General features: G+C 41.5%; 1 protein-coding gene across 3 annotated transcripts in view; it reads left to right on the top strand.

Moving 5' to 3' along the window:
- Window positions 1–12,653, top strand: part of rbms3 (RNA binding motif, single stranded interacting protein) — a 142,434-nt gene that overhangs the window by 88,844 nt on the left and 40,937 nt on the right. For all 3 annotated transcript variants that reach the window (XM_080768912.1, XM_080768911.1, XM_080768913.1), the window contains exon 7: window positions 12,308–12,414. In XM_080768912.1, the coding sequence (XP_080625038.1) occupies window positions 12,308–12,414 (107 nt within the window). The remainder of the gene's footprint in view (window positions 1–12,307; window positions 12,415–12,653) is intronic.

Genomic DNA, 12,653 nt, shown 5'->3' with positions numbered 1-12,653 from the left:
ATTTATTTTTCTACCATGGCAACAAAGAAGCTTGTAGAACAAAGTGCGTAAAGGTTCTACTGTATTTGAAACTAAGCTAACATTAATGACAAAAACTGTTACAGTATAGCTAACAATATTAGCAGGTATAGGAATAGCAAGCCAGTATATTTACCACCCTGCCACAGAGTACTCACATTGATCTATTGAATTATGACCATATCCGTGGCTGTTTCACTTACAGTACAAATTACCTGTGATGTTTGTTCTAATGGATTGTACAAAATGTCTGGCATATGTCCAATAGCCAGTTGATTGTTCCTTTGTCAAACAAAAGACTGAAGGCAGGAACACTAAAGGGAACAGGCTATGAGAAGAGAGATAACAGAGCAACTTTATCCAGCTTTACGCTTATTTATCAGATATTATTTTAAGCATTTAAGTTTGGCACAAGTTGTGCAAAAATATTTTTTCTTTGGCCTGGTTCACCCAGGGGTCTGTACTATACTCACAACGCGTGACATCGCTTGCAGGTCTTTTCTGTGAATGTTTGCCTGTTTCCCCCAAATATTATTCCATTGTTACTGTTGTAATCTGATCGCCCATGGCTGTGTACTTGTACGTGAGAGCACAGTGTACTTGATAATGTATTGTTGCGAATGCAATGAGCACTTACTATGAGACCTAGCAGATCATGTCTGTCTGTCTGTCTGTCTGTGTGTGTGTGTCCCCTTTGTGCCCATGGAGCTGAGTGATTTGTTGCAACACACTCCATATTTGGACGTATAGCTGCTTTGGGGACTCCTTATATGGTTATGGCTAAGTTAAAAACTTAACTTAAAAATAACTTAACTTAAAAAAATAATAACTTAAAAATAAATCTTAAAAAAACCCAAATATGTACGAGCTGCGTTCGCTTCCCGCGTTTGCGCGTCTTACTGGTGTACTGACTGTCTGACTGAACTGTAGCATACTTTATAGTTAGCTACTGGTGACATCTCATACAGCAAGGTCAGCTTGCTGCAGTTAGCGGTTGTTATGTCTCAAGTGTTGTGTCACGTCATTAGGATCCAGCTCTATATATTTCCAGTGTGTAATAAACTTTGTGAACCTTTAGCGTGATACTGTCTCGTGTCGCGTTATTGTTCTCCCGGGCCCGTCGACCGCCGCCGCCGTACCAAGGTATACTTCAACCGGATTGTCACACACCACCCAGCCGGCACACACTACCTGTCTGTCAAACCAGATGAGGGTCCAGTACTTAGAGTTTACAACAGTTACATGCACCAAGGGATGCTAGGATTCATGTGGTTAAATACTTGGCGTCCTGCTATAGTGAGCAAGCATGTTAATGAGCTAATTATGTGGCAGGTTATGTGAAGATACACCTGGAAAAGTGGATGCTATTATAGTCAAGTATTCAACACCATTGTTCAGTGGTTCCCAAAAATTGCAGATCTCCAAGCTATACAATTGGCTATTTTTAAACATTAATTTTGTTTTCTAGGCTAATTCATGGAATTTCTTAGATTTTTCAAGATTTATTTTCAAGAAATTACGATTTTGCATAATGAATGGTGAAACACAGCCCTGTGTGTGCGTATATGCACGTGCATGCGTGTGCGCGTGCGTGCGTGCACATGGGTGCGTGCGTGGGTGAGTGGATGTGTGTGATTAATTCCACGACCTATCCAACCATGCTGATGTATGGATAGACCACAGTCATATTTCACCATCTACGCTGCAGATTTACGTCTGTATTGATCACATGACTACAGCTCCCATCAGCATTCATTAACAGGAACTACATTGATCCAGCGCTTCCTGTCTATTGCATAGATCTGTATCATGCAGAATGGATATCTAGACTAGACTGGAGATGTCTCATCTGGGTGGTACATACAGTTGTTACAAATGTATTGGCACAACCATTGCGATTAAGAGTGTGCACAATATCTTGAACATACATGGATTGTCACTGAGATTTCCCCACAGTAAAGAGCAAAGTGGAACCAAAAAGAACCCTTAGTTCCACCGGTATGAAAGAGTAGATCCACAGCCTCAGAGATGAAATATTGGTATAAGATAAGTATGGCTGCTACTCTTTCTTTTTCTGAAGACCAAAATGTTAATACTAGCCTAATTCCATGTGCGTTTTTCTGATGAATAGTTTAGAACACGTATTTGTGTTGGGGGGGCTTACTGTGACAATCGTATATTACTAGCCTGCATAATCGCATGAATATTACAACGCTGAGGCAGTCTCCCGCTGTGAACTATGATTTTCCTATCTTCAAGAGTGATGAATGCTCACATTCTATGTGTCATACTTCTGTTATCTTTTGCATTCATAACACATGCTCCAACCCCCAATGCTGTTAGATAGAGCCAGCATCAGCACAGTTAAAGGGATATCATTCAGCTTACAACTGGCGTCTATGGTCGTTTCACCACGACCCCATCACACCAAGCCAAGCCCTGCTAGTATAAATCTCACGCAGAATTTGTTTTGATGGCCAATTCAATTTGTCAGCTTCTAATATAGAAAGCCGATTGGAAACAAATGGATCTTGGCTTAATAGATTTATCTGCAGATCAACCAACCATGTCTGGTTTGCCTCCTTTTTATTTATTTATTTAGATGGAAACTAACGTCAAATTTCTCTTCAGTTGGGTTGTTTCACTAATATGCTTACAGTAGAAATGCACTCAAAACAGAATTCCTTCTACTCAGTTTAAGACAATCTTGGATTTGCAAATGAGCAAGACTTTCACAACTGTACAAATAAGACTTCTGAGTCTGTCTTCATAACACCAATTGCTTATATTCTGAGTTGTGTTTTCATGTTCTATTTCACTTTGTATTTCTATTTCTATTCTCCCCTTTTACTTGTTAATAAAAGACCTTTGCAATGTTTTGATTGCAATGCTTTTCATACACACATGTGCACGCACACATGTATGCACACGCGGGCACACACACATGCACATTGCTTGATAAGCCTCTTTTATATTCATGCAGCCCAATAATTCCCATTGTTATTCATTCACCATAGGAATTAATTTACAAACCATTGTATCTGATGTGTTTTTACAGGACACAGCACAAACAAAACCACAGAGCCCTAATCTACTGCATTCAGTCAACTAGAGAACTGCTGTGGAATAGAATAGGGAATTATCTTTTATTTCTTTGCTTGCACTCACATCACTCTCTCTCACACTCTTCCCTTCTCTCATCTCGACTTTACACGCTCTTTCTGTTCATTTGCCGTCTATTCTCTGCAACCAATACTCCTCCCTCACCGCTCTTTGTCTCTTTTCTTCCTCGATTGCTCTATTTCCCTGTGTTTGTGTGTGTGTGTGTGTGTGTGTGTGTGTGTGTGTGTGTGTGTGTGTGTGTATGAGAGCACGCGCGCAAGCGCATGTGTAAATTCATACAGTATATGCACCAGTAAGACACCCTGAGGTCATGCTGAAACAACAGAGCTCTTAATACGGCACAGAAGCAGGAGTTAAACTAGCTCTGGTCCATAGAGCTCTAATGCTTTGCATTTAGAGCTATGTTACTCTCGACTTCCGGGGCTTGCATGAATGCAGACCAGCCTCTCGTCTTTAGCATAAATAAAAATAACGTTTTTGCTACTCACCAAAACAAAGGTGGGAAAGCCTACTTTCCTTAGTGGAAGCACTTTGAGCCCCCCACCACACATATAAACGGTACTTTTTGGCCAAAAGGGGATTTTGTTTCCACCGTGGAAAAAAAAGTACCGTTTATACGTGTGGTGGGGGGCTCAGAGTGCGTCCACTAAGGAAAGTAGGCTTTCTAATGACACAACTCACCTTTCTTATTATTTACGCTAAAGACAAGAGGCTGGTATGCATTCATGCGAGCCCCGCAACTCGAGAGTAACATAGCTCTAAATGAAACACATTAGAGCTATGGACCAGAGCTAGAGTTAAACTATTAATCTGGTGTCCGTGAGGTCAGATGTAGAGTTGCTGGCCGGTTCCATATATGCAGATCTAGTTGATGCTCTTTTCCATGTATGGCTATCCACGGTTTGATGAGGTCAGTGTTGTGATGGAGATCCAGGTGATGATAGCCAGCTCCACATATTATAGAGATCCATGTGTTGTATACCAATTAACTTGGTCAAGTCAAGTGTGACTGATGGTGGTGTACTGGGTCAGCTTCATATATAGTGTACACCCTGTATCACCTACAGGGTTTGATGAGGTCAGATCAACATATGGAAATGTCAGAACAGGCCAGCTCCATATATGGAGATCTAAGGGTTTGATGAGGTCAGATCAACATATGGAATTAATTCTGTACTGGCCATATATGGAGCGACGAGCGTGTCTTGAGTGTACAGGGTTTGATGAGGTCAGATCAACATTTTGAATGAAATCTGTATTGGCCATATATGGAGGCGTGACGAACGTCTCGTTCAGGTTTTCCTAGTAAACTGCAACCTACTGTCGCAATTATACGGCATGCTTTTTAATAGTACTTTGTTCTCGACTAATGGAGGGACAGACGGAGAACAACAATGGAGAGAGTTGGCTCAGACGAGGCCCATCAATATCCAATTGTTTCAATAATAATCAGGAGGCTTTTAAAGGAGCGTGCGGCCTGATGTATAATATCTACTAATGTCCTCGGTCACCAGCCATTTGTTCCCTATTCATTGGCAGAAATGCCTCAATGGTTTCATAAATGGGAACAGATTTCAGTTTGATGCTTCGGTAAATGGTGGGTAAATTGAAAGGGGTCACAAGCACGACAAAAAGAGCCCTCTGAGGATAGGTGTTAGTAAGAGTCATTTTGAGGGCACTTATCCTAAACTGAAGTAATCCTTCTTGAATCGGAACCAAATGGAGCTAAACTGACATTTCTACAGGATGAGGAGGCTTGAGCACTTAGCCTACATGACGAGACATGATGGAATTCCCTCTCACGACTTCACTTAAGAAAAAATATTTCCCTCTTTGATGCTGAATGTCAAGCAGACAAGGACACTCCCCCATTAACAATTCCACATTTATTTTCTTTATTCCCGGGGCTAAATTTCAATTTTCCCATACTGCATCTCAATTATATGAACGACTTCTCATTTTCCCATCTGGTCTCATTTTAATTCAATGTTATGTATTCTATTGAGAAATGTGTCTTGTTGATTTGTGACCTGCGGGTCCTGCAAGAAAACCTTCAATTGGGGTGGATTAAGGCAGGGGTTCTCAACGTTTTTGGCTCGGGACCCCCGGAAATGCTTTGGCCATGTCTCGCGACCCTTTCCCCTTCCCCACCCCCAATACAATACCTCTACAATAGAGAAAATACATCATAAATAAATACTGAAACCATCATTAAGGAAAGTTTAGGCATGCATGTGTACTATGTAAACTCTTAATTTCAGTTGCATTCAGTTTTTTTTTTACTTCATTTGAGTACAGGTGTGGGTCTATATATTAATCATTTTCTCTAAGATATTTTTTTGTTGCTTTTTCTGCCTTTATTGATAGGTTGAAAGTAGACTGACAGGAAATGGGGAGAGAAATGGGGGGATGACATGCGGCAAAGGCCGTCGGGATCGGGAGTCGAACCTGCGGCACGCCGTCAGGCTGGTTTAGCAGCCTAGGTGCCCAGACGGTTGAGCTAACCATCCGAATATATTAATCATTGTCAACACATTTCCATTGACTCCATGTCAAAGTGTCCTTGAGCAAATCACCGAACGGGTGCACGGTTGAGACCCTAAAGCGAAATGTTGCGGTCTCCCCGGTTGCGAAACTCATGAAAATAACAGATCTACAAGCTCATTTAACACATCAAACCGTGAGCTTGTAGACCAGCTATTGTGGGTGCACGACGCAATGCGCCATGTATAAATCAGGCATAACTGCACCCGCAGGTTGGTGCTTTGTGTGAATGCCTCCGTTGTGGGTGAGTGAATGTTTATCGAATTGTAACGTGTCATTTGTAATGGGTGCTCAACCATTATTTTGTTTGTGAATGAATGAATGCGATGTACATTGCAAAGTGCATTTGAGGGGTTAGAGACTATAGACCCTGTATATATGAATGCAGTCCATTTACTGTATACTGGGTGTGTCCCTGTATCTCTTTACCTCATTAACTCATTAACAGTTAAAACATTGTCTATTGAAGCCCTTGCCAGCGTTTTTGTTATTTTATTATTACGCTGGAAATGTTGTGATGATGTCATTTCTGGCTGTATTCTTCCTCTGAAGATCTGGGTTGACTCACATGTAAACCACTGAAAACACCACATGACAAAAGAAACATCAATGTCGGTGTGTGCCTTGGATTGAAATGATGAATATATTCTTCAATGGCAGTCAATGAATATTGACTGCGCAGTGTGCACTAACGGTAGATTTTAATCTGTATACTAATGGCTGTAAGGTAGAATCGTTGTGCCTCGATCTGTCTAAATTTCTTGTTATTACTTTTCCCTGTGCATTTGTATTGTTTTAATTTAAATGAATGTATGCGCCGAAAATAGCAGATCAACAAGCTCACACTTAGATGGGACTGTAGATGGGCTGTTCCAGCTTGGGACACCATCATATGATGTAAGTTGTAGATCGGCTGTTTCCAGCTTGGGACACCATCATATGATGTACCGTAAGTGTAAATGGGGCTTCATTCTCTGTCTCTCACTCCATTTCAGTTCAGTCCTGTCTTCCTAATGGATTGCTACTATCTTTGTAATGGCGGCTTTTTAGCAGCTTTCTCCATTCTTTGCCGGTGAATTGCTCTACGCATAGACCAGCTGGTAGCTTCATATGAAATCGAAAGAAAAAAGAAGATTACAAAAAATATATATCAGCAATTCCTCAGGAACCGTTTGGGGACCAATTCTAAATGTCCTGCAACTCTGTATTGGCCACCTGGCACAGCCTCTGAAAAGCAACCAATAAACATCTGAGGCAACAAAAAAGAGACTACAAGAGAAAAATCTAAAAAGCCAGAAATTCTGCCCATAAAATATCCAATATAGTTTTATCCTCCCGGCTCTGTGGCTTTGGACTGCCACACACATCACCCCAGATGTGTGTGTGTGTGTGTGTGTGTGTGTGTGTGTGTGTGTGTGTGTGTGTGTGTGTGTGTGTGTGTGTGTGTGTGTGTGTGTGTGTGTGTGTGTGTGTGTGTGTGTGTGTGTGTGTGTGTGTGTGTGTGTGTGTGTGTGTGTGTGTGTGTGTGTGTGTGCGTGCGTGCGTGTGCGTGTGCAGTCATGCTTTCATGTTTCCCTGTAACCTGGCTTATTGTTTTATTATTCTTGTCCTGCAGCACTGGGACAGTTTATTGGCTGGAGCTGTTTCACAGTCTCAGCTCAGATATGGAGACGCTGCTCCTTTATGTGCCTGTGTTTGTTTGTGTCCACTGTGTATGTCTGTGCATTTCTGGCAATATGCTAATTCCTTATTGCTTTTGACATGCACCATATGTCTGCACCTTAAGACATGTGCCTCTGACAACATCATGTTAGTTGGGGATTCACCTTGTAGTATCATATAGGTTTAATCTTGTAGATTTTATGTCAGAGGAATTCATAATTATGAAATAATTAATCATAAATCTGAATTATGAGTTTTCAAAATTAAGAGTCAAAATCAATCTGAATTTAAAAGGGCACCATTGAAATGAGCTTATAGGAATAAGCATAAGATTAATTTGTATTTAACCAATCACCAATAAAATAATTAAAAATATAAAATCAGTTATTATTTTATCTTAATAAATCTACGGAATTGTTGACACTTTGCATGTGTCGACAACCCTTATAGTAAATCAACTCTTGAGCAAATGAACAGTCTGGTTTATTCAAAATGAATCAATTTATTTAAATCCCACATAAGCTAGACAAACTCATGAAATGGATAGTAATTAAACAAGAGTTCCGGCAAGAAACAAATCAAATAATAATGAAATGATAATAATGTCTTTTAGCCATGATTTGGTAACTGATACAATGCAATTCACTTTCCTAAGATCGTAGGTCTTTTGAGCTTTGAGTGAGAGGCAGACTTTGGTGGTCGTCTGTCTTCTGAGGGAGAGGGATAGCGTGGCAGGCAGGTGGCAAGGGTGGGTCTGGAGGACCCCTGAGCCTTTTGTCGTAGTGCCTGGGACGCTCAGGTCAGAGCGGCAGGGATGGCAGCCTGTGAGTCAACCTTTGGGAGCGGTGTGTCCTGGTAGGGATGTGGCCAAGACCCTCTCATCAGAGATCCTTCTTTGGTTCCTTGTCCTTGTAAGTGTGAGAGGTTGAAGTGAATGGTTTCTGTCATCCTGCCAGCAAGGGCATGCAGGATTTGATGCTGTCCCAGTCAGAAGGTACCATACTGACCATTCTTGAGGGTCAATAGTTCAAAAGACCTCTCTGCAGGGCTATAACTGTCCGTCTTCTCCACTTACATGCACTGTGTGCACGTCAGTATGGGACAGAGAGATCACTTCATATATGTTCATTAGATTATCCAATGCTGTATTATATATGCTATAGCTGGATATGATAGCTCAATTGTGCTTTTATACCTTCCTCGTCTACTACAACCTTAATGGAAGCATTGGTTCTAATACAAAATAATTGAATGACAAAAATATGTGGAAGTTGTGAATATCGTCCTTGTCCAGCAGAAACCTATATACTGTATCTCCATAATTAAATTAAACTTTCTTCGTAAACGAATGCCCTACTTAGTTGTACGACAGTGTCGTACCCTTTTCTCCTTTACCCAGTTTAAAATGTGCTTTAAAATGTACCATACTGCACTGTTATGTCATCCCTAATTAAAAACTGAGCCAGGGAAATGAGAGTTTGCTGTGGTGCCAATGCAGGAAATTTTTCCTCTCAGCAAGTTGTCAACGTAAACAAAAATAACTGATTAAATTCAGCACTGTTTATCAATGCCTCCGTTTCTGTAACTGACAGACAAATTTAAAACAAATCTTAGATCTACAGGAATTCCTGCTAGCTTTTTGTGCGGAACTTTGAAAACAATTGAGGAAAAATAAGTATCACTGACAAGCTGACAAGCTGTCAGCTTGTTTTCTATGTCCCTGTCTCTTTGTCTGTCAGCCTGCTCAATCAAAACACACTGCATTGTGTGTGTGTGTGTGTGTGAGTGTGTGTGTGTGTGTGTGTGTGTGTGTGTGTGTGTGTGTGTGTGTGTGTGTGTGTGTGTGTGTGTGTGTGTGTGTGTGTGTGTGTGTGTGTGTGTGTGTGTGTGTGTGTGTGTGTGTGTGTGTGTGCGTTGGCATGGGAGTGGGGTGGAGGGCAGGCACACATGCCCTCATAAGCAGCAGAATGTATTTGTTGTGTTTAGAAACAGATCCGTGTTAACTCCACTGAAGGACGGGTGGCGGAGGGGTAAAGTACCTGTCAACCATCACAGAGTCTAATGATTTGTATCCATCGCTGTGCATCCAGCTTGCCAAGTGTCAATATTAACAATTGGGCTCGCACTCGGTTGAGAGAAGCTGGGCGGGGAGGACAATCTCTGTCGCTGTGCTAGTGACTCCTACAGCAGGGGTGGCACCAGTCAGCAGGGAGTATTGAACGGGAGTAGTAGGACAGAGGCGCTACGTCCTCCCAGTGGGGCAGTATATATATAGTGTTTCCAGGAATTACATTTTGGACAGGCAAGGTGTGTCGTCGTCTGGTGTTTGTCCTCTCTTTTTTTCTCAGTGTACAGTATGGATTTTGGCCACGTAGAAATGGATTTGGACAGGCAGCCGCCTGGCCTCGCCTTGTTGTAGATACGCCACTGCAGTGGGGGCTCCTCACTGGCATGTGAGTCAGTATAGGGTACAATTACAGTGGCAACACAGAAATGTGTGGGAAGGATTGGGAGAAAAGGGAGTAAATATAATTCTCTACTCTAAATGTATACAAAAAATCACACCCGTGTGAACTGAGTGGTGCAACTCCCCCCCCCTCCTCTCCTCTCTCTCTCATTAACAGGCAACAGCATTAATACTATCTCTCTCTCTCTCTCTCTCTCTCGGTTTCTGGCACAACAGCGCCCCTACTGGTAGTCAGTCATACTGGTGCTACTGCTCATGAACACATACATAGGCACACACATAGGCGAACACATAGGTGAACACGGACATTGCTGTTCCTTGGAGTGGTTGCAACTCAAAAATAATAATATACTGTATATATAATATTTAAAAAAAAATCACGTACACTAATGAATGTATATAGAAGGAGGAAGAAAACAAGAAAGAGAGATATCAGATCAGCAGCACTATAGTGTGTCAGAGAGCCACCAAGATTAAACAGCATGACAAGGCACTCCTCAAGCTGGCATCACACAGCATTCATTTTCATTCTACTTAACCCATGTGGAAACTCAGAAACAGAGGAATTTCTCAGATGTACTGTAAAGCCCCCAGGCCGCAGCGTGCATTCCAAATGTCTTTGTTTAAACGTTAAGCTCTGTACACTTTATCTGGCCACACAAGGTTCTCCTTTTCTTTTTCTCTTTTATTGAGGCGAATATGTCATTTTCTTGGAGTAGGAGTAAGAAAAAATATACTGATTTACATTTTTCTATAGTTTTTATTTAGAGTAGCCAATGATTTTGTATGCCCTTTTTTATCCCCAATTTAGTCACTATGCCAGTTGATTCCTGCCCATACACATGTTGTTGTGTTGTGTTGTCACTGCTGTTTTATCCTACTGGCTCACCTGGCAGCCCCCACCAGGAGGATGTTGAGCCTTCTCCCTACTCCTTACAGGCCTCAGCCCGAGTATGTGCAATGACAATATTATCACCCTCCCAGACCCTCGACAAAGAAACACGGTGTGGTGGGCAGGAACTTTTCCAATGCGCCACCCGTGCGCCTTGATATAAACTTTCACTGGTATATTTTTCACAATAACCAACCTTTGACAACTTCTTTAAACACTATTATTTGTGAGTGCATGCCACAGACAAATACAAAGTTACATAAATACAAAGACTTGTTGCATTCCAAAATATCCTTAGTCACTAGGACACTGCTAGCTGGGGAGGAAGTCGTGAGAAATCACCAAGATTTGGCTTTTGATTAATTTTGGCATGGTGTTGGGTGCGCCCCTAGTTTGCAGTGACTCAAATATTTGATATGTATAGGTATGGTTGAAAACCAAGATAATTGATAAAATAGTTACAAGTTACTGTTGTATCATATACTGTACCGTACTACTATTATTTCCCACCACCGAGTAACCTCGCATCAGACTATCCACCATATTAGCTATCCAGCTCAGAGGACAGTCAAGACGGGCAGTGTCGGTAGGCCAATCAGAGGCAGGCGGGGCGTTACCATGTCTATGCTCGGACGCAACCGAGATTCACGCCCTGGAAAGGCATAATTTTCAAGATGGCGTCCACAATGGCAGCTGGGAGCTAAAATGAACTGGGATTTTATATGTCAAAAATCATAACAATTATGTACTTGGTGACAAGTTTTAGATTTTTGGTATGGTGTTAGGTATGGGCATACATTTTCAAAAACCATCAGAAACGAATTGGGCTTTTCCCCTAGTGGTCCGTTTGCAATGAATCCAATATTCGATTGGTCAGTACATGGTTGAAACACCAAATAATAACGCAGAGCACCCAAATCGTTTGCACAGCTTTTAAAAAACCTCATACCCATAACTCCATGCTAAAATTAAAAAACTAGACAACAAAAGCCACCAAAGTTCCTCCCCAGCTATGCAGTATATATGTTTGAGCAATACTGCGATACAGACAAACAAAGTAATGACAAGTCGACAAAATATGAATGTTACATCTTGGTATGGCTTTAAGAGACTTGATATGCAGTAGTCAAAGCTAATCCATTGTGAACTTTGGTATGGGAGGATTAAATTATTCTATTGGGAATCAAGTCTCTCAGGTTCAGAAAAGGAATTGTGCTGAGAGACCACTATCACACTAGCCATGGGGTCATATACTGTGTTGGGTTATTTATCGTGTTAACTAAGCCTGATTGTGTTGCCAATGGAATGGCAGTGGAATGATGCTTTGATGTTTAGCCAGTGGCATTGTTTTCTTGTCAGAGCTGGTTTGTCAAAGACTTGTTATGAGCATTAGATGGAGTCATAACTCTGGTATTGTTTAATTGGAAGATGTAGGAGGAATAGATACATGCAGGGGCTAGGGATTCAGGGCCAGTTGCTTCATATTTTGTCATTGCTGATGTGACAGCATTGCTCTGCCCTACCGCGCTGATTGATCCTTCAGTGTTAATCCGTTATTGAATACCTGACATTTAACTCTTCTCTTCGCCTTCTCTCTCTAGCCCCTGCAGAGCCACTGTTGTGTAAATTTGCTGATGGAGGCCAGAAGAAGAGGCAAACCCAGATCAAGTACCCTCAAAATGGCCGACCGTGGACGCGGGAAGGAGAGGTGAGCCTTGAAAAACAGCTAGCATGCTTTGTCCATACATATGCAATTAAGAGAGGTTTCTTGTTACTCACTTATACAGGTGCAAACAGCAATATGTATGTTCCTGTCTCTTTCTGTGATGTTCTGCACAGACTGTGTTAACAATATAGATTTTGTATTACAAAGTAATAATAATAACAATAATAATAATGATAATAATTGATAACAAAACAAAGTAGCCCAGGTGAGAAAAACAACAT

This window comes from Protomyctophum bolini (assembly GCF_963924005.1).
Source record: "Protomyctophum bolini genome assembly, chromosome: 7".
NCBI classification, from domain to species: Eukaryota; Metazoa; Chordata; class Actinopteri; order Myctophiformes; family Myctophidae; genus Protomyctophum; species Protomyctophum bolini.
The sequence above is the reverse complement of the archived record's forward strand: the minus strand, read 5'-3'. Positions and strand labels throughout refer to the sequence as shown.